The following is a 22,815-nucleotide window of genomic DNA, read 5'->3' as shown; positions in this document are numbered from 1 at the left end:
CAACTCTCCTGAGTGGCGCAGTGGTCTAAGGCACTGCATAACTGTGCCACTAGAGATCCTGGTTCGAATCCAGGCTCTGTCGCAGCCGGCCGCGACCGGGAGACTCATGGGTGGCGCACAATTGGCCCAGCGTCGTCCAGGGTAGGGGAGCGAATGGTCGGCAGGGATGTAGCTCAGTTGATAGAGCATGGCGTTTGCAACGCCAGGGGTGTGGGTTCGTTTCCCACGGGGGGCCAGTAAAAAAAAAAATATGTATATGTATTCACAAACTGTAAGTCGCTCTGGATAAGAGCGTCTGCTAAATGACTAAAAAAAAAAAAAAATAAGAGAAAAATAAAAAGTCTCTTCTACAACCATTAGATGGCAGAAGTAACCAAATGTTTGTGCCATGGTCAAATTTGAAGTGTCAAACTATTGAGTATTTTTGGTTGGCTATTTGAAAAAGTGGGAACCGAAGGTAATTGTTCCTTGGTGATATTGATGATAATAATCGGGTTGTTGGTGGTGGATATGATGACGATGATGAAGATGAAGATTATGAAGATGATAATAATAATAATAATACATTTAATTTGTAAAGCGCTTTTCTCACACCAAGAGACAAGAAAAATAAACACTATAAATAATCCTAAAAATAATAAAAACAATCCAAAACACAGAACATAGAACACAGACAACAAACAAAGCAATATACAGGTGTCATCAGATCATGAGAACAGAATTAGCAGAGATGAATGATGAAGATGATGGAAATTATGATTTTAGTCTAGCAAAATGATCCCACAAAAACCTGAACGTATGTTTTAATGACAAGGAATTTGTCGGTGCATGCTGTCTATAGACACACATCCCCATGGGTGGGCTACAGAGTCCTATACAGTGATACATCCCCTGGCTGACATGAGTAAGACATTTAAGCGTGTTAACCCTCGCAAGGCTGCCGGCCCAGACGACATCCCTAGCCGCGTCCTCAGAGCATGCGCAGACCAGCTGGCTGGTGTGTGTACGGACATATTCAATCTCTCCCTTTCCCAGTCTGCTGTTCCCACATGCTTCAAGATGGCCACCATTGTTCCTGTACCCAAGAAAGCAAAGGCAACTGAACTAAATGACTATCGCCCTGTAGCACTCACCTCTGTCATCATGAAGTGCTTTGAGAGACTAGTCAAGGATCATATCACCTCTACCTTACCTGTCACCCTAGACCCACTCCAATTTGCTTACCGCCCCAATAGATCCACAGACGATGCAATCGCCATCACACTGCACACTTCCTTATCCCATCTGGACAAGAGGAATACCTATGTAAGAATGCTGTTCATTGACTATAGCTCAGCATTCAATACCATAGTACCCGCCAAGCTCATCATTAAGCTTGAGGCCCTAGGTCTGAACCCCGCCCTGTGCAACTGGGTCCTGGACTTCCTGATGGGCCGCCCCCAGGTGGTGAAGGTAGGAAACAGCATCTCCACTTCGCTGATCCTCAACACTGGGGCCCCACAAGGGTGTGTGCTCAGCCCCCTCCTGTACTCCCTGTTCACCCATGACTGCGTGGCCAAGCACGCCTCCAACTCAATCATCAGGTTTGCAGACGATACAACAGTAGTAGGCTTGATAACCAACAATGACGAGACCACCTACAGGGAGGAGGTGAGGACTCTGAGTGTGGTGCCAGGAAAATAACCTCTCACTCAACATTAACCAATCAAAGGAGATGATCGTGGACTTCAGGAAACAGCAGAGGTTGCACCCCCCTATCCTCATCGACGGGACCGCAGTGGAGAGGGTGGAAAGCTTCAAGTTCCTTGGCGTACACATCACCGACAAACTGAAATGGTCCACCCACGCAGACAGTGTGGTGAAGAAGGTGCAACAGAGCCTCTTCAACCTCAGGAGGCTGAAGAAACTCGGCTTGGCACCTAAAACCCTCACAAACTTTTACAGATGCACAATTGAGAGCATCCCCGCCTGGTACGGCAACTGCACTGCCCGCAACCGCAGGGCTCTCCAGAGGGTGGTGCGGTCTGCCGAACGCATTACCGGGGGCAAACTACCCGCCCTCCAAGAAACATACAGCACCCGATGTCACAGGAAGGCCAAAAAGATCATCAAGGACATCAACCACCCGAGCCACTGCCTGTTCACCCCGCTATCATCCAGAAGGCGAGGTCAGTACAGGTGCCTCAAAGCTGGGACCGAGAGAATGAAAAACAGCTTCTATCTCAAGGCCATCAGACTGTTAAATAGCCATCACTAGCACATTAGAGGCTGCTGCTGCATATTGAAATCACTGGCCACTTTAAGAAATGGAACACTAGTCACTTTAATCATGTTTATATATCTTGCACTACTCATCTCATATGTATATACTGCATTATATTCTATAATATTCTACTGTATCTTAGTCCATGCCGCTCTGTCATTGCTTGTCCATATATGTATATATTCTTAAATCCCATTCCTTACTAGTTTTGTGTGTTTTAGGTATATGTTGTGAAATTGTTAATTATTACTTGTTAGATATTACTGCACTGTCGGAGTTAGAAGAGCAAGCATTTCGCTACACCCGCTATAACATCTGCTAAACACGTGTATGTGACAAATACAATTTTATTTGATTTGATGGTTGGGCTACAGACTGCTATACAGTGATACATCCCCATGGGTGGGCTACAGACTGCTATACAGTGATACATCCCCATGGGTGGGCTACAGACTGCTATACAGTGATACATCCCCATGGGTGGGCTACAGACTGCTAAACAGTGATACATCCCCATGGGTGGGCTACAGACTGCTATACAGTGATACATCCCCATGGATGGGCTACAGACTCTCCTATACAGTGATCACATGTTTAGGCGAGGGGCCGAGGGCGCGACCCGTGACGCATAAACACTTTCACTTTTTCAACAGAAATCCCGGGAACTTCACATGGAACCCTTCTCGTGCCAAGTGTCCTGCTACTTCTACGGTTAATGTAACAGTTCAGTGTAGAGCGAATTTGGGAGTGTCTGTTTTGGTGGTCAGGATTACAGTTGTTTTGGTGGAGAATAACGGTACAACATTCTACGCCGAACTTCAACTTTTTTCTTCTGGTGTGTGGGTTCGTTTTCGGATTGCCTAGTATAGTAGTCCTCAAAATATTTTTCTACACACCATGGTCCACAAGTACGGTAAGTGCCTACATAATTTTTCTCAGGTGTTTAGTTTGTGTACAAGTTTTATACTTTGTTCGAGACAGTTTATAGAACGTTTAGGTTTATTCGCTTTCATAGTTGTTAAAGTATTGACAAGTCGAAAATAGCAGCTACAACATAGGCTATCCGTGGTTTTGCCACTGTGTTACCAACTATGAAGCCTGAACCGAATGAACTAGTGCATTTTTGGAAGAAACGTGAAGTCTTCTAAGGGAAAACAGGAAGTATGTTTCCATGAATTCATATATAGGCAACTGCCATGGAGCACTTTCACACTGCCAAGGGAAGTAATTCAGTTTACTCATAATAAACTTTATGTGGTTGTAGTAAGTGAGTGAGGAGCATCTCAAGGCGGTTAATTAGGCTACCTATACCTCCCACCTGGCTTCGGCAAACAGCTGTGCACCCTCGTGCAACGTATACACAGCTGGGGTACTCAAATACTGTACTGAACAAAAATCGAAAGGCAACATGTAAAGTGTTGGTCCCATGTTTCATGAGCTGAAATAAAAGATCACAGACATTTTTCATATGCACAAAAAGCTTATTTCTTTTACATTTTGTGCACAAATTTGTTTAGATCCCGGTTAGTGAGCATTTCTACTTTGCCAAAATAATCCATCCACCTGACAGGTGTGGCATATCAAGAAGCTGATTAAACAGCATGATCATTACACAGGTGCACCTTGTGCTGGGAAAATAAAAGACCACTCTAAAATGTGCAGTTTTGTCACACAACACAATGCCACAGATGTCTCAAGTTTTGAGGGAGCCTGCAATTGGCATGCTGACTGCAGGTATGTCGACCAGAGCTGTTGCCAGATAATTGAATGTTCATTTCTCTACCATAAGCCGCATCCAACGTCATTTTAGAGAATTTGGCAGTACATCCAACCGGCCACATAACCACAGACCACGTGTAACCACGCCAGCCCAGGACCTCTACATCCGGCTTCTTCACCTGCGGAATCGTCTGAGACCAGCCACCCGGACAGCTGGTGAAACTGAGGAGCATTTCTGTCTGTAATAAAGCCCTTTTGTGGGGAAGTATTACTCTAGTGCCTTGTTGCAAACAGGATGCATGTTTTGGAATATTTGTATTCTGTACAGGCTTCCTTCTTTTCACTCTGTCAATTAGGTTGGTATAAAACTCATTCTGATTGGCTGAACCTGGCTCCCCAGTGGGTGGGCCTATGCCCTCCCAGGCCAACCCATGGCTGCGCCGCCCAGTCATGTGACATCCATAGATTAGGGCATAATGAATTTATTTCAATTGACTATTTTCCTTATTTGAACTGTAACTCAGTAAAATCGTTGAAGTTGTTGCATGTTGCGTTTATATTTTTGTTCAGTATATTTGAGAAGGTCCGGTCACATGGATAATGTCATTTATTGGTGTAGTAACAAACCCCCACCTCGCAACCCATGCGACCCCAAACTGTTCACATCCCTCTTGTTGGCAGAGAGAAAAATGTGCAGTTTTAAAGCTAATTTCCTGCAATTCTACACATTTTCCATGTCTTATGTTTGTTCATATGATACCAGGAGTCGAATCCTGACCAAATTCCAAAAATATCACTATCTACAGTATAGGGTATGGCTGCTATACATTATAGGGTATGGCTGCTATACAGTATAGGGTATGGCTGCTATACAGTATAGGGTATGGCTGCTATACAGTATAGGGTATGGCTGCTATACATTATAGGGTATGGCTGCTATACATTATAGGGTATGGCTGCTATACAGTATAGGGTATGGCTGCTATACAGTATAGGGTATGGCTGCTATACATTATAGGGTATGGCTGCTATACAGTATAGGGTATGGCTGCTATACAGTATAGGGTATGGCTGCTATACAGTATAGGGTATGGCTGCTATACATTATAGGGTATGGCTGCTATACATTATAGGGTAGGCTGTAGCCTACTATACTCAAGTTCTGATAGCACTCCCCTTTCTTGCCTATAGCAGCACCAAAAGTCAGACAAACTCTTGAGCAATGAACAAAACCAACTCAATCCTAAATTGTATAGTAGCCTATCACATGAGTGTGCCCGGTAAACCCCCTAATATTAGGCATTTCCTACAGTTTCACATACATTTAGACTTGTGTTATGCTAATGGTGGAATAATATTGCTAATCGTTTGAAGGACCATAATGGTAATGTACACTGCACATCTGATCAGTTTCTTAACTTTCTATCACGACTGGCTCTGTGAGGGTGTTAACATGAAGCATTCATGTTGTCAGACACAGAGAGGGCAGTGGGTCTGCTGAGACAGTACCAGGATAGTCTGACCAGGCCAGAGGAACAGGCCCTGAAGACCAGCGTGGGGAAGGTCTCCGCCATCTTCGGCAGCCAACTGTTTCATGCCCTACTAGGTAAGAGAAGGAAAATACACACAGGCTTTCACTATTATTATTTTATGAATAAGGAAGTCTCAGTCCATTCCCACAACAATACAAGCACATTCATTTTCAAATCACTTTACTCCAAATCAACTAGTGCAGTGTTTCCCAACCCTGGTCCTCCAGTACCCCCAACAGTACACATTTTTCATTATAGCCCTGGACAAACACACCTTATTCAACTCATTAAGGGCTTGATGATTAGTTGACAAATGGAATCAGGTGTGCTTGTCCAGGGGTTACAATAAAATGTGTACTGCTGGGGGTACTCAAGGACCAGGGTTGGGAAACTAGTGTGTTTAGTTTCAACAAAACTATGATCTTCCTACGTACAGATGTGTGAGAAAATGAGAGACGACTCACTAGTTGTTTTTGTGTGGAGGCTTGTTATTGGCCAGAACTAGAGGACGTAGATGGCAGAGGCAGGTTATATAAATTTTTGTGGGAAGAGCCTAAACGTTTCTCAATTAAGTCCCATGAAAGAGGCCTTTCAGTTCAACTCACAAAAGGTTTGTTGTATACCCCCCACTCTAATGTACTCGGATGGTAATTAAATCCAATAAACATGCCCATGACACTATCTATGGGCTGATCACAAGCCGGCCCTCTCAGAGCTCAAAGTTTTACCAAAATCTCACATTTCTTTACCTTTTAAAAGAGTTACACATATTTTCTCAACTTGCACAAGAATCAGTATTTGCACTGTGCCATCTTTTCCTAACTTGGTCAGGATCATCTCATAGAAAGAGTTCCTCATTAGGTATGGTTCACTCGCAACAGCCAAAACCCTGCTGTATGAGGTGTAATAACAGGGTGTTACCAGTCCAGAATAGCTTTTGCAATACCATGAATGTGCATGACCTCACCACATCTACAGTATCATTGCTTAACTGGAACCATTAACTAAACTAAGTCTTGAGTGAATTGCAACGATACCTTAATAAGCAGTTAGGGCCCCAAAATAGCTCCTGTGAAACTATATTTCACTTCAGTCTTTTTACCCTGCAAAGGAGACAAATTAGTTCCATTTAACCAATGGTTGAGTGGCCCCTCTAATTACCATGGCCATGCCATAATGATGCTAGCCTGTGGGTCTGCTGCTACTAATGCTCTACCCAGCGCTCTGGAGCCTCCATGGGGGATGGGTGACCATGGAGCAGGGGTGAGGACTGGAGAAGACGGGAGACTGAGGATGCTGTCCACCCTGATCAGTGGTCTCTCCAGACATGGATGCATGCCTGTCCAAACTCGTTGAACAGATACATTGATGATAATGTGCTATTAGCGAAACTATTGCTGCAGTCTAACAAAAAAACAATGTGTTAATCACAACACAGAAAATACCAGATATATTGATCTATCTGTCAGCCAGTTCATGTGGTCAATATCTTCAGTATTCAAAGGATGGCTTTGTAAACCACATATGACTATCCCAACAGTTTGCATCTGATTTATTAAAGACGTGGCCTCCATATGAAAAGAGCAGGCTGGGCTGCAGCGAGGAGGTTTATGATCCCGAATCAGGATTCCAAGCATTCCATTCCAAAGAGTCTGGATCCCGGGGCAGGAATGTGCAGCCATAGGCTGGGGCTGGAGGTACGGTGGAGTAGAGTACTGTAGAAAACAAACGGTCATGTTTGCTGTGCCGCGCCATCCTCACTCCCTGTTTCTCCTGGCCTACCTGACTGATCTGAGTTCAGCCTGAGGATACAGCCGAGAGAGTCTGTGTGAGAGAGAGAGTGTCTCAGGTGCAGGGGCAGAGCAGGGTCAAATGAGGCCCGGGTTTTCTACTCAACATGTGGTTTTAATCATCAGCCCAGGCACAGGGGAGGTGCTGAACGTTTACACAGCTAAAGGGAATACGGGGTTATTCAAACATTACTCATCGCATTAGCCTCCCAGATGCTCTCTGTTGTTTGCATTCAGGGCCAAGGTTTGTTTGCTACTGTCACTACTGTACATTTGTATAGTACCTATTTAAATAGATGTCACGAGTTGCTAAGCCAGAACCCAGAAGCAGACCAGGACAAGGTAAGTTGAAACGAAGGTGAGTGTTTATTTACAAGTTCAAGAGTGATGCTGAATAATCCAGGGAACAGAGCGGGCGGCGTTGATTAGTTGTTGGGGGTGCAGTGGTTGATCCCATCCTGGGTCGGCAGCCGCCGACCACCAGGCAGAGGTTGGAGGAAGGTTCCGGACGGGTGACTGCAGATGGAACAAAACGGGGGTAAGTAAGCAACAAACCAACAAGGTGCAAAAACAACAAAACTAACGCTAGGCTCTAAGACTGATACTCTGGTAAACCTACTGTTCATGGCTAACGATCCGGCAGGGAATGGATGTTAGGCCAGAGCCTAAGGAGGGTGATGATCAGGACCAGGTGTGCAGATTGCTGATGGGATGCAGGTGCGGAAATCAAGAGAGCTCCCCGGAGCGTTCCAGAACCCTCGGGAAACTGGAGATCACGAACATAACAACTAGTCCACAGACAGGACCCGACTCAGACTGCCGGGATCGTTACAGTACCCCCTCCGACGAACGCCACCGGGCGGACTCCCGGAGCGCCAGGATGGAGGCGGTAGAAGTCACTGATGAGGTCAGCATCTAGGACCTGTCGCCGCGGAATCCAACTCCTCTCTTCAGGACCATACCCCTCCCAGTCCACGAGATACTGGAAACCCCGGCCCCGCCGTCTGGAATCCATGATGCGACGCACCGTGTAGGCAGGACCACCTCCGATCATCCGAGGAGGAGGAGGAGGAGGCGGAGGAGGCAACAGAGGACTGAGGAAAACAGGCTTGAGGCAGGAGACATGAAAGGTGGGATGGACTCTGAGCGTCCTCGGGAGTTTGAGTCGAACTGCCACCGGATTGATCACCTTCTCCACCACAAACGGACCAATGAACTTCGGTAACAACTTCCTAGACTCAGTCCGTAAAGGAAGATCCCGTGTGGCCAACCAGACCCTATCTCCGATGGTGTAGGTGGGAGCGGGGATCCGGCGACGATTCGCCTGGAGCTGATACCGGTCCGAAACTCTAAGGAGTGCTTTTCTGGCCCGATGCCAGGTCCGGTGGCAACGACGAATATGGACCTGAACAGAAGGCACTGAGAGCTCCTTCTCCTGAGAAGGGAACAAGGGAGGTTGGTAGCCATACAGGCACTGGAAGGGAGACATCCCAGTGGCAGATGTAGGGAGAGTATTGTGGGCATACTCAACCCAAGGCAACTGAGAGACCCAGGAGGTGGGGTTGGAAGAGGCCAGACAGCGTAGCGTGGATTCCATCTTCTGGTTGGCTCTCTCCGCCTGACCATTAGATTGGGGGTGAAAACCAGATGTGAGACTGACTGTAGCTCCAATGGCCAAACAGAAGGACTTCCAGACAGCAGAGGTAAACTGAGGCCCACGGTCGGAAACGATATCACTGGGCAACCCGTGGACCCTGAAAACCTCCCTAACCAGGATCTCGGACGTCTCCGAGGCAGAGGGAAGCTTGGCAATAGGCACAAAGTGGGCGAACTTGCTGAATCTGTCCACGATAGTCAGAACGACCGTGTTCCCCTCAGAAGCGGGCAACCCAGTGACAAAGTCCAGGGCCAGATGCGACCATGGTCGCCGGGGAATAGGAAGGGGGTGAAGTAGTCCAGAGCTGGGCCGATTGGTACTCTTATTCTGCGCACACACTGGACAGGCAGCAACATAACCCCGAGTATCCTCGGCCATGGCAGGCCACCAAAAACGTCTGCGAAGAAACGCCATTGTCCGAGCCACGCCAGGGTGACAAGCCATCTTGCTGGCGTGGGACCATTTGAGGACAGCAGGACGAACCGACTCAGGCACAAACAACCGACCGGGTGGACCGTTACCGGGACCGGGCTGAGTCCGAAGGGCCGCCAGCACCTCCTCCTCAATCTTCCACATAACTGCTCCCACGACGCAGTTCCGGGGGAGAATTGTCTCGGTCTTGGACCCACTCTCCTCCGTCTTGGAGAACATCCGGGACAAGGCGTCCGCCTTGCCGTTCTTAGATCCAGGTCGGAACGTCAGGGAAAACTTGAATCGTCCGAAAACAACGCCCACCTGGCCTGACGGAAGTTGAGACGTTTAGCCGATTGCACGTAAGCAAGATTCTTGTGGTCAGTCCAGACAATAAACGGTTGCTCCGCCCCCCTCCAACCAGTGGCGCCACTCCTCCAAGGCAAGTTTCACCGCGAGAAGCTCCCGGTTACCCACATCGTAATTCCTCTCCGCAGGCGAAAGGCGACGAGAGTAGTAGGCGCAGGGATGGAGTTTACTGTCCGTGGAGCATCGCTGCGACAGGATGGCGCCAACTCCCACATCAGACGCGTCCACTTCAACGACGAACTGACGGGCCGTGTCCGGTTGAGAGAGAATCGGTGCGTTGGTGAATCGCCTCTTCAAATCCAGAAACGCTCGATCCGCCTCCGGATTCCACTTGAAGGTCCTGATACTGGAAGTCAAGGCAGTTAACGGAGCGGCCACACGGCTGTAATCCCGGATGAATCTGCGGTAGAAATTCGCAAACCCCAAAAATCTCTGGAGCTGCAATCTCGTACCGGGCTGGGCCCATTCCAGAACCGCTCTAACCTTCTCCTGGTCCATCCTAATCTCTCCCCTGGAGATGATGTACCCGAGAAAGGATGTCGTGTGGGCGTGAAACTCGCACTTCTCGGCCTTCACGAACAGGCGATTCTCCAACAATCGCTGCAGAACCTGCCGGACATGCTGGACGTGGTCGGAAGGTTCCTTCGAGAAGATCAGAATGTCATCCAGGTAAACAAACACAAAGAGACCGATCATATCTCTCAGGACGTCGTTCACCATACTCTGGAATACCGCTGGAGCATTGGTCAGTCCAAACGGCATCACCTGATACTCGAAGTGACCCATCGGTGTATTGAAACCCGTCAACCACTCGTCCCCCTCTCTGATCCGGACCATGTGATACGCATTGCGTAGGTCTAGCTTGGTGAACACCGTAGCACCCTGTAAGGAGTCGAAGGCAGAACTCATCAAGGGCAGGGGATACTTGTTCTTGACCGTGATGTCATTCAACCCCCGATAATCAATACACGGTCGAAGAGAGCCATCCTTCTTACCCACAAAGAAGAATCCTGCCCCAGGGGGTGATGACGAGGGACGAACGAGACCAGCAGCTAGGGACTCCTTGATGTAGGTCTCCAAAGCCTCACGTTCAGGTCGGGAGATACTGTATAACCTTCCCTTGGGGTAGACAGCTCCAGGGAACAGGTTGATGGCACAATCATATGGTCGGTGGGGAGGGAGTGACAGAGCCTTCTGCTTACTGAAAACTTCCCCCATATCGTGATATGTCTCGGGAACCAGGGACAAATCTGGGGGTTTAGCCTCAATCACCTGACTGGGAACCGAATGGGGGCAGGCAGTCTTGAGACAGTTAGCATGACAATCAAGGCTCCAACTCGTTACCTTGCCCGTCACCCAATCGAACGTGGGATTGTGTTCCTTCAGCCAGGGGTATCCAAGGACCAGAGGAACCTGGGAAGACGGCAGAATGAAAAATGAAATCATCTCAGAATGATTCCCCGACAACCGCATCTTAACCGGTTCAGTCCTCATCGTGATACGTGCCAGACTACTGCCGTCCAGAGTGGTAGCTTCAATGGCTTCCGGCAATTGCTCCTTGGAAAGCCCCAGCTGTTCCACCAACTCGGCATCTAGAAAGCTTCCATCGGCACCTGAATCGATAAAGCGTTAATCGCTAAGCTCTGATTCCTGTTCATAAGGGTAGCCGGGAAACGGGGGTCTGACAGAGGTATTGAGAGGTCGAAACTGGCTCGCTAAAAGTCCTCCCAACTTTAGCGAGCCGCGCAGTTTGACGACCCGACTGGAACCTGAGAAGCTGATCGGTTGGACGGAGCCCATTGCTTCTCCCTCCTTCGGCTCTCGGACTCGATTATCCACCCGAATAGACAAGGCTACCAAGCTGTCCAGGTCACTAGACTCCGGATAGGAGATCAACTCATCCTTGAGCTGCTCCGACAAACCCTGGTAAAAGGCCGCTTGCAGAGCCTCCTCATTCCACCCACTCTCCACAGCCAACGTCTTGAACTCGATCACGAAGTCGGCCACGCTACGAGTTCCTTGGCGAAGCGAAAACAGGCGCCTAGCTGCGTCCCTCCCTCGGACGGAATGGTCGAAGAGCTTCCTCATCTCGGCCGTGAACCCCTGGTATGAAGCCATGCAGGGATCCTGTCGTTCCCAAACGGCTGAAGCCCACTCCAGCGCTCGACCACGCAGCAACTCAATCACAAAGGCTATCCTAGCCTTGTCTGTGGCATAAGAGTAGGGCTGTAGATCGAACACTAATCCACACTGCATAAGGAAGGAACGGCATCTTCCCAGCTCCCCCCTCATATTTATCCGGTGTCGGAACCTTGGGCTCACGGAAGGACACAGCTTCAGAAGCGGCAGGCGAGATGGGTGAAACCGGTAGTGGATCTTCCACTGGACACTTGCGTTGGTTCTGGACCTCCGTCAGACCGGTAGAAAGGTTCCGAACTGACAACGCGATCTCCTGTAGTACCGTGCTATGATGGCCCAACATCTTCTCCTGCTGGGTAATGGCATGGCGAACAGAGTCCAGGTCCGCTGGGTTCATTACGGGCCGGATCGTTCTGTCACGAGTTGCTAAGCCAGAACCCAGAAGCAGACCAGGACAAGGTAAGTTGAAACGAAGGTGAGTGTTTATTTACAAGTTCAAGAGTGATGCTGAATAATCCAGGGAACAGAGCGGGCGGCGTTGATTAGTTGTTGGGGGGTGCAGTGGTTGATCCCATCCTGGGTCGGCAGCCGCCGACCACCAGGCAGAGGTTGGAGGAAGGTTCCGGACGGGTGACTGCAGATGGAACAAAACGGGGGTAAGTAAGCAACAAACCAACAAGGTGCAAAAACAACAAAACTAACGCTAGGCTCTAAGACTGATACTCTGGTAAACCTACTGTTCATGGCTAACGATCCGGCAGGGAATGGATGTTAGGCCAGAGCCTAAGGAGGGTGATGATCAGGACCAGGTGTGCAGATTGCTGATGGGATGCAGGTGCGGAAATCAAGAGAGCTCCCCGGAGCGTTCCAGAACCCTCGGGAAACTGGAGATCACGAACATAACAACTAGTCCACAGACAGGACCCGACTCAGACTGCCGGGATCGTTACAATAGAGGTAGAAGGACTTTGCTTAGGCTACTTGTTGTAGTGGGATTGTTGTAGTGGTGAAGGTATTTTTGCACTGGCTGTATTTGTGTTGTTGCCAATGTATTGCTACCGGTATGCTCTGCCACAGTGGGAAAATGTGTAAATTAACAGTATTGGCACTATGTCAAACAAGGTATGATGATAGTGAATGAAACCTGGCATGACTGGTGTAAAAAAGTGTTCATCAGTTCAGTTGTGGGCAGAATTGTACAGTATTTTAGTATTTGATGTGTGAATGAATGGGAGTGCCCTTGCCTGTGATGCACTGTGGGAAGTTGGAGCACTGAGCGCTTGATTGGATGTTTTGCATGGTTGCACAATCACGAACAAAGGTCGCCTTAACTGCGGACTCATCTCTTTGTTCCCCAACATGCAAACATGCAGGAAGAGAGTGGGGGTGGGGGGGTTGGAATTGTACTTCTGACCCAATTTTGTTAGATTCTAATGAGCAGAGTGTCTGTCTGTCTGTCGCTCATTGTCATCCCATGGAAAGCACTCAGGGGCACATTATTTTTGGGATGATTCACCCAGAGCAGGCTATGAGTGGAGAGATGTCTCCAGTACACTTGAATAGGTCTACCGCAAATAGAGGAGGGTCTAACATGGGTGTATACGCGCACACACACACACACACACACACACACACACACACACACACACACACACACACACACACACACACACACACACACAGACATACAAAGCCCATGGTGTCATTTGTAGAACAGAGAGAAGTAACAGTTGGAAGATTTCTGCACTGACTGAGGCACACATTCTAACCAGGACATCCCAAAACGGGATCACAGTGCTGAAAGGAGATCTGTGAGAGACGGCCTGTGAAAGAGGCGGTCTACTAACCGGGATAAAACAGGTTTTCTATTTTCTGTTCCGTGGCCAGGAATTTATGTGGTCTTTGAGGGTTGGAAAATTTTTTGGAAAGTTGGAGAAAGAGAAAGCTCCAGTCTCTGAGGTTTTATCTGACTATGGTTTTTGTGCAAAACATTGCACCTCTTCACAGCTCTGAACACACTGTTCTCAGTTGATAATAAACCTTTTTAAAGAAATCATCTCTGTAAACTAAGTTTGCAGTGTGATAATGGTTTCATATAAGTGGTGGTTAATGCCAAGCAATTTCACATAAATTGAACAATTTACACAAGCGATATGTAGTAATATATTTATCTCAAGTTATGTGTTTGCATTGTTTGTACAATGCTTACAACAAAGCTAAATACTACATTGTAAAATCACAGGACTATATAATACTGTGTGTGTGTGTGTGTGTGTGTGTGTGTGTGTGTGTGTGTGTGTGTGTGTGTGTGTGTGTGTGTGTGTGTGTGTGTGTGTGCGCGCCTCTCTAACCAGCTGGGCAGCAAAAATCTCTGCCTCTACTCCTACACACTCAGACACTCTTACACAGTGATGAGTCACATACCCCCTTCTTCCACTTTTGTTCCCACTGCACCCTGTTGGGATACAACGACCCCATGCACACACACACACACACACACACACACACGCACACGCACACGCACACGCACACGCACATGCTGGTACACACAGTTCCTTCACTCCTTCAGCTCTAGTTTACAGAAATCACATACATATTTGTACGCAATACATATTTATACAGAAATACATATTTATACATTTCAAGTTATTGTTGATGTTCTTTCTACACATTGTTTCTGTCAATGTGTCCTGACATTGAAGCTAAGAAAATTGTAGCAGGAGCTCTTATGAGAACAGCGACCTCTTTATGTCGACAGTTCAGCAAGGGGGCCAGTGTGTGACATCAGCAACAATGTCGCCCTGCATTCTCATCAAGTGGCTGCCAGTCAATAGGTGACCACAGGACACAGCAGCTTAATGACCCGAGAGGTGATGAAGGGAGAGCAGAGGGAGGAGTGAGGAGAGTGAGGTGGTAGGAGATGGAGGAGAGGGGAAGGGAGGAGAGGGAGGTGGCAGGTAGCTTAGTGGTTAAGAGCGTTGTGCCAGTAACCGAACGGTCGCTGGTTCTAATCCCCGAGCCAACTAGGTGAAAAATCTGTCGATGTGCCCTTGAGCAAGGCACTTAACCCTAATTGCTCCTGTAAGTCGCTCTGGATAAGAGCGTCTGCTAAATAATGTAAATGTAGGGAGGGGAGAAGGGAAGGAAGGAGAGGGAGGAGTGTTTAAGAAACTAAATTAAAGAAGGAGGATGAGTTGAGGAAGGGAAGGCATGAGTTTATGGTAGGAGAGTAAGCAGAATTTGGGAGGGTGAGAAGTTTTGGGCTGGCAGTGAGGGAGGCTGCGGTACAGAGCTGGCCACGGTGGAACACAGCATGGCCTAGTGGTGAGGGAGTGACACAGAACACTTTTAGAGGCAAAGCCAGGAGTTTTTCCTGATCTGACTAACACCTAGTTACAGTGGGGGAAAAAAGTATTTAGTCAGCCACCAATTGTGCAAGTTCTCCCACTTAAAAAGATGAGAGAGGCCTGTAATTTTCATCATAGGTACACGTCAACTATGACAGACAAATGTAGAAAAAAACATCCAGAAAATCACATTGTAGGATTTTTTATGAATTTATTTTCAAATTATGGTGGAAAATAAGTATTTGGTCACCTACAAACAAGCAAGATTTCTGGCTCTCACAGACCTGTAACTTCTTCTTTAAGAGGCTCCTCTGTCCTCCACTCGTTACCTGTATTAATGGCACCTGTTTGAACTTGTTATCAGTATAAAATACACCTGTCCACAACCTCAAACAGTCACACTCCAAACTCCACTATGGCCAAGACCAAAGAGCTTTCAAAGGACACCAGAAACAAAATTGTAGACCTGCACCAGGCTGGGAAGACTGAATCTGCAATAGGTAAGCAGCTTGGTTTGAAGAAATCAACTGTGGGAGCAATTATTAGGAAATGGAAGACATACAAGACCACTGATAATCTCCCTCGATCTGGGGCTCCACGCAAGATCTCACCCCGTGGGGTCAAAATGATCACAAGAACGGTGAGCAAAAATCCCAGAACCACACGGGGGGACCTAGTGAATGACCTGCAGAGAGCTGGGACCAAAGTAACAAAGCCTACCATCAGTAACACACTACGCCGCCAGGGACTCAAATCCTGCAGTGCCAGACGTGTCCCCCTGCTTAAGCCAGTACATGTCCAGGCCCGTCTGAAGTTTGCTAGAGTGCATTTGGATGATCCAGAAGAGGATTGGGAGAATGTCATATGGTCAGATGAAACCAAAATAGAACTTTTTGGTAAAAACTCAACTCGTCGTGTTTGGAGGACAAAGAATGCTGAGTTGCATCCAAAGAACACCATACCTACTGTGAAGCATGGGGGTGGAAACATCATGCTTTGGGGGTGTTTTTCTGCAAAGGGACCAGGACGACTGATCCGTGTAAAGGAAAGAATGAATGGGGCCATGTATCGTGAGATTTTGAGTGAAAACCTCCTTTCATCAGCAAGGGCATTGAAGATGAAACGTGGCTGGGTCTTTCTGCATGACAATGATCCCAAACACACCGCCCGGGCAACGAAGGAGTGGCTTCGTAAGAAGCATTTCAAGGTCCTGGAGTGGCCTAGCCAGTCTCCAGATCTCAACCCCATAGAAAATCTTTGGAGGGAGTTGAAAGTCCGTGTTGCCCAGCGACAGCCCCAAAACATCACTGCTCTAGAGGAGATCTGCATGGAGGAATGGGCCAAAATACCAGCAACAGTGTGTGAAAACCTTGTGAAGACTTACTGAAAACGTTTGACCTGTGTCATTGCCAACAAAGGGTATATAAGAAAGTATTGAGAAACTTTTGTTATTGACCAAATACTTATTTTCCACCATAATTTGCAAATAAATTCATAAAAAATCCTACAATGTGATTTTCTGGATTTTTTTTCCTCAATTTGTCTGTCATAGTTGACGTGTACCTATGATGAAAATTACAGGCCTCTCTCATCTTTTTAAGTGGGAGAACTTGCACAATTGGTGGCTGACTAAATACTTTTTTCCCCCACTGTATAAGCACCAATGACCTCAGAGGGTCTATGGACATCACAGACAGTCCAACATCTTCATGCCATACCATTGGTGCAGATGGGGTATTTGTGGAGAAAGCTATACTTCTCTCATCTAATTTAGTCTAAACTCAATTCCGTAGGAGGCAGAGTGCTGATCTGTATACAAAGCATGACTTGTTGGGGCAGTTTGGACATTGACCAGTCAGGACCTGAGTCATACAACAACGTTTAGAAAAGTTTAAGACAAAAACATAAATGAGTAATAGTGAACAGATGTCCCACCCATGCAGAGAAACACACTGAAGGAAACAAGAAAAAAAAAATTGTGCGGGGACATCAGTTTTTATTTTTTATTTTTTATTTTTGTGCGGGGACAATGGCCTTGCTTTCTATAACTTGGTGTTTATTCAATTCCCTGCAGATATCCAAGAATGTTACGAGGTGACCCTGCAACTGAACACAACCCAGAACGCTGTGAAGGAGGCCAGTGCTGAGGATGCGGGGGAGGTGAGAAACTTAGAGAAAGTCCTGCTTCACTTTATCAGTCAAACTGTACACACTGTAAAAATCAATAAACCAGATACAATTGTATCCTTTTACAAATGCTCTACACATCTTGCATAATGCACAAAAAATATATTGTAGCGATCCTTGCTAATATGAACCATGTTACAATTACTACCAAGTGGGTTAACTCTATTGGCGCGATGCGTAGGGTGTTTACCTTTCACGCCAGCAACCCGGATTCGCTCCCCTGTCCCGCCATTTGCTACATTGGTGTCAGAAGTGGGGAGAGAAAGTGCGAGAGAGAGAGAGAGAGAGCGAGAGAGAGAGTGACTGAGTGATATGCAGAGAGAAAGAGAGAGAGAGAGAGAGAGAGAGACACAGAGAGAGATACTGATACCCGCTAATTATCAAAATCCAGAAAAGAGCCGTTAAATTCTACAACCACCTAAAAGGAAACGTTTCCCAAACCTTCCATAACAAAGCCATCACCTACAGAGCGATGAACCTGGAGACGAGTCCCATTTACATTTTACATTTACATCATTTAGCAGACGCTCTTATCCAGAGTGACTTACAAATTGGTTCATTCAACTTAGGATAGCCATTGGGACAACCAACTTTTATTTTTATTTGTATGGGGGGTTGTGGAAGAAGGATTACTTTATACTATTCCAGGTATTTCTTAAAGAGGTAGGGTTTCAAGTGTCTCCGGAAGGTGGTCAGTGACTCCGCTGTCCTGGCGTCGTGGGGGAGCTTGTTCCACCATTGGGGTGCCAGAGCAGCGAATAGCTTTGACTGGGCTGAGCGGGAACTGTGCTTCCGTAGAGGTAGGGGAGCTAGCAGGCCAGAGGTGGATGAACGTAGTGCCCTCGTTTGGGTGTAGGGTCTGATCAGAGCCTGAAGGTAAGGAGATGCCCTTCCCCTCACAGCTCCGTAGGCAAGCACCATGGTCTTGTAGTAGATGCGAGCCTCAACTGGAAGCCAGTGGAGTGTGCGGAGGAGCGGGGTGACATGAGAGAACTTGGGAAGGTTGAACACCAGACGGGCTGCAGCGTTCGGATAAGTTGTAGGGGTTTAATGGCGCAGGCAGGGAGCCCAGCCAACAGCGAGTTGCAGTAATCCAGACGGGAGATGACAAGTGGATTAGGACCTGTGCCGCTCTCTGTGTAAGGTAGGGTCGTACTCTGCTAATGTTGTAGAGGATGAACCTGCAGGATCGGGTCACCGCTTTGATGTTAGCGGAGAACGACAGGGTGTTGTCCAGGGTCACGCCAAGTTTCTTTGCACTCTGGGAGGAAGACACAATGGAGTTGTCAACCGTGATGGCGAGATCATGGAGCGGGCAGTCCTTCCCCGGGAGGAAGAGCAGCTCCGTCTTGCCGAGGTTCAGCTTGAGGTGGTGATCCGACATCCACACTGATATGTCTGCCAGACATGCAGAGATGCGATTCGCCACCTGGTTATCAGAAGGGGGAAAGGAGAAAATTAATTGTGTGTCGTCTGCGTAGCAATGATAGGAGAGACCATGTGAGGATATGACAGAGCCAAGTGACTTGGTGTATAGAGAGAATAGGAGAGGGCCTAGAACTGAGCCCTGGGGGACAACAGTGGTGAGAGCACGTGGTGCGGAGACAGATTCTCGCCACGCCACCTGGTAGGAGCGACCTGTCAGGTAGGACGCAATCCAAGAGTGAGCAGCGCCGGAGATGCCCAACTCGGAGAGGGTGTAGAGGAGGATCTGATGGTTCACAGTATCAATGGCAGCAGATAGGTCTAGAAGGATAAGAGCAGAGGAGAGAGAGTTAGCTTTAGCAGTGCGGAGAGCCTCCGTGACACAGAGAAGAGCAGTCTCAGTTGAATGACCAGTCTTGAAACCTGACTGGTTTGGATCAAGAAGGTCATTCTGAGAGAGATAGCAGGAGAGTTGGCTAGAGACGGCACGCTCAAGAGTTTTGGAGAGAAAAGAAAGAAGGGATACTGGTCTGTAGTTGTTGAGATCGGAGGGATTGAGTGTAGGTTTTTTGAGGAGGGGTGCAACTCTCGCTCTCTTGAAGACGGAAGGGACATAGCCAGCGGTCAAGGATGAGTTGATGAGCGGGGTGAGGTAAGGGAGAAGGTCTCCGGAAATGGTCTGGAGAAGAGAGGATGGGATAGGGTCAAGCGGGCAGGCTGTTGGCTGGCCGGCCGTCACAAGTCGCAAGATTTCATCTGGAGAGAGAGGGGAGAAAGAAGTCAAAGCATAGGGTAGGGCAGTGTGAGCAGGACCAGCGGTGTCATTTGACTTAATAAATGAGGATCGGATGTTGTCAACCTTCTTTTCAAAATGGTTGCAAAGTCATCCACAGAGAGGGAGGAGGGAGGGGGAGGAGGAGGAGGATTCAGCAGGGAGGAGAAGGTGGCAAAGAGCTTCCTAGGGTTAGAGGCAGATGCTTGAAATGTAGAGTGGTAGAAAGTGGCTTTAGCAGCGGAAACAGAGGAAGAGAATGTAGAGAGGAGGGAGTGAAAAGATGACAGGTCCGCAGGGAGTCTAGTTAGCCCTCTTCTGTGAGCTCGCAATGAGTCGTCAAGCCACGGAGCAGGAGGGGAGGATAGGGGACATAGAGAGTCAAGAGATGCAGAAAGGGAGGAGAGGAGGGTTGAGGAGGCAGAATCAGGAGATCAGACGGAGAAGGATTTAGCAGAGGGAAGAAATGATAGGATGGAAGAGGAGAGAGTAGCGGGAGAGAGAGAGCAAAGGTTGCGACGGCACATTACCATCTGAGTAGGGGCAGAGTGAGTAGTGTTGGAGGAGAGCGAGAGAGAAAAGGATACAAAGTAGTGGTCGGAGACTTGGAGGGGAGTTGCAGTGAGATTAGTAGAAGAACAGCATCTAGTAAAGATGAGGTCAAGCCTATTGCCTGCCTTGTGAGTAGGGGGGGACGGTGAGAGGGTGAGGTCAAAAGAGGAAAAGAGTGGAAAGAAGGAGGCAGAGAGAAATGAGTCAAAGGCAGACGTAGGGAGGTTAAAGTCACCCAGAACTGTGAGGGGTGAGCCATCCTCAGGAAAGGAACTTATCAAGGCGTCAAGCTCATTGAAGAACTCTCCAAGGGAACCTGGAGGGCGATAAATGACAAGGATGTTAAGCTTGAATGGGCTAGTGACTGTGACAGCATGGAATTCAAATGAGGAGATAGACAGATGGGTCAGGGGAAAAAGAGAGAATGTCCACTTGGAAGAGATGAGGATTCCTGTGCCACCGCCGCGCTGACCAGATGCTCTCGGGGTATGCGAGAACACATTGTCAGACGAGGAAAGAGCAGTAGGAGTAGCAGTGTTTTCTGTGGTAATCCATGTTTCCGTCAGCACCAAGAAGTCGAGGGACTGGAGGGTAGCATAGGCTGAGATTAACTCTGCGTTGTTGGCCGCAGAACGGCAGTTCCAGAGGCTGTCGGAGACCTGGAACTTCACGTTGGTCGTGCGCGCAGGGACCACCAGATTAGAGTGGCAGCAGCCACGCGGTTTGAAGCGTTTGTATGGCCTGTGCAGAGAGGAGAGAACAGGGATAGACAGACACATAGTTGACAGGCTACAGAAAAAGGCTACAATAATGCAAAGGAGATCAGAATGAAATTAACTTAACATCTGGGAAAGCGAGAGAGCGGGGCCTCCCTCACTTACGTTTCACTGAAACACTCAAATATAACTCTCCCAACTTCCACTTTAGAAATTATAATTGTTGTAAACTACAGCGGTTCAATGTTTTCTAGGAATAGACTCTAACTTAGTTTATTCAGCTAGCTAACTTGGTACAGTATTCTTCCGTGAAAACCGTCCAGGGCCATAGCCAACTATCATGCCAGCCTCCAATAACACGGTTTAGCACCAATACTCGGTTACAACAAACCACCAGTGTGTTAACACGCCAAACAGATCATTCGTGTCCGTGTCTAACGTCTAAAGTTTTGGGTTAGTTTTGACAGTTTGAGTGAGTACGTCATCTTATTCAGCCAGTTAGTTAGCTAGAATAGTTAGCATACTAGCTAGCCATTGCTCTCTGCCAACGAACCAACCCCTCCACCCACGGCACGAAACACACAGAGAGAGCCAAGCTAACGTTAACTAGTCACCCATGTCCCGTAGTAGCTACTGTTAGCCAGTTAAGTGCAAAGCTAGCCACTAAATCGATTCAGCCAGTTCGCATCTCCCGCTAGAGAAACACAACCTCACCCAACCAGTATCCACACACACCCTAAGCAAGCTGGTCCTGGGGCTCTGTTCACAAACACAAACAAATCATGAGAAAACAAAAATATAATTACTTGACACATTGGAAAGAATCAACAAAAGAACTGAGCAAGCTAGAATGCTATTTGGCCCTAAACAGAGAGGACACAGTGGCAGAATACCTGACCACTGTGACTGACCCAAACTTAAGGAAAGCTTTGACTATGTACAGACTCAGTGATGTCACGCCCTGACTCAGAGGACGCTTATATGTTGAGTCAGGGTGTGTATATTCCTTGTTGTGATGTTCTATGTTGTATTTTCTATGTTTAGATCTAGTATGTCTAGATCTATGTTGGCCGGTGTGGTTCCCAATCAGAGGCAGCTGTCGCTCGTTGTCTCTGATTGGGGATCATACTTAGGCAGCCTATTGGCACTAGTGGGTTGTGGGATCTTGTTCCGTGTTAGGTATGTTGTTTGTGTACCTTGGACTTCACGTGTCGTTAGTTTGTTGTTTTTGTCGTTGTTTATTCGGTTCTAATAAACATGTATGCATATCACGCTGCGCCTTGGTCTGACCCGTTCATCAACGAACGTGACAGAAGATCCCACCAAACGAGGACCAAGCAGCATGCCCAGGAAGAGCGAATAGCCATGTCACAGGTGGGCAAATGGTGGTCATGGGAGGAGATATTTTGCGGGGAAAGGGCCATGGGCGAAGGTAGATGCCCAGGCAGGAGAGGTGAAACGGTGCCAACCGTGCCGACGACGGAGACCCGAGAGGCAACCCCAAGAACATTTTGGGGGGGGGCACACGGGGTGGATGACGAGGCTACAGGAGGCTAAAAGGGAGAAGGAAAGTGTAGAGGCACGGCGAGAGGAGCTGGTTAGGCAGCAGAAGGAACGGGTGTTAATAAAGGAACCCAGTCCCGCTCCTCGCACCAAGCAAGTGGTGCGTGTCGCCAGTCCGATCCGGCCCGTTCCTGCTCCCCGCACTAAGCCAGTGGTGCGCGTCGCCAGCCCGGTCCGGCCTGTTCCTGTCCCTCGCACCAAGCCAGTGGTGCGCGTCGCCAGCCCGGCCTGTTCCTGCCCCTCGCACCAAGCCAGTGGTGCGCGTCGCCAGCCCGGTCCGGCCTGTTCCTGCCCCTCGCACCAAGCTAGTGGTGCGCTTCGCCAGCCCGGTCCGGCCTGTTCCTGCCCCTCGCACCAAGCTAGTGGTGCGCTT

General features: G+C 48.2%; 1 protein-coding gene across 2 annotated transcripts in view; it reads left to right on the top strand.

The window, feature by feature from the left end:
• The first annotated feature begins 2,940 nt into the window (after window positions 1-2,940).
• Window positions 2,941-22,815, top strand: part of LOC121532055 (disks large homolog 3) — a 156,936-nt gene continuing 137,061 nt past the window's right edge. Inside the window, exons 1-3 of one of the 2 annotated variants that reach the window (XM_045227074.1) lie at window positions 2,941-3,176; window positions 5,463-5,588; window positions 17,302-17,387. In XM_045227074.1, the coding sequence (XP_045083009.1) occupies window positions 3,161-3,176; window positions 5,463-5,588; window positions 17,302-17,387 (228 nt within the window). In that variant the 5' untranslated portion in view covers window positions 2,941-3,160. Of the gene's footprint in view, window positions 3,177-5,456; window positions 5,589-17,301; window positions 17,388-22,815 lie in introns of both variants that reach the window. The other variant, XM_045227073.1, reaches the window with a different exon arrangement.

The sequence above is a fragment of the Coregonus clupeaformis genome, chromosome 2, assembly GCF_020615455.1.
Source record: "Coregonus clupeaformis isolate EN_2021a chromosome 2, ASM2061545v1, whole genome shotgun sequence".
Classification (NCBI taxonomy): Eukaryota; Metazoa; Chordata; class Actinopteri; order Salmoniformes; family Salmonidae; genus Coregonus; species Coregonus clupeaformis.
The sequence above is the reverse complement of the archived record's forward strand: the minus strand, read 5'-3'. Positions and strand labels throughout refer to the sequence as shown.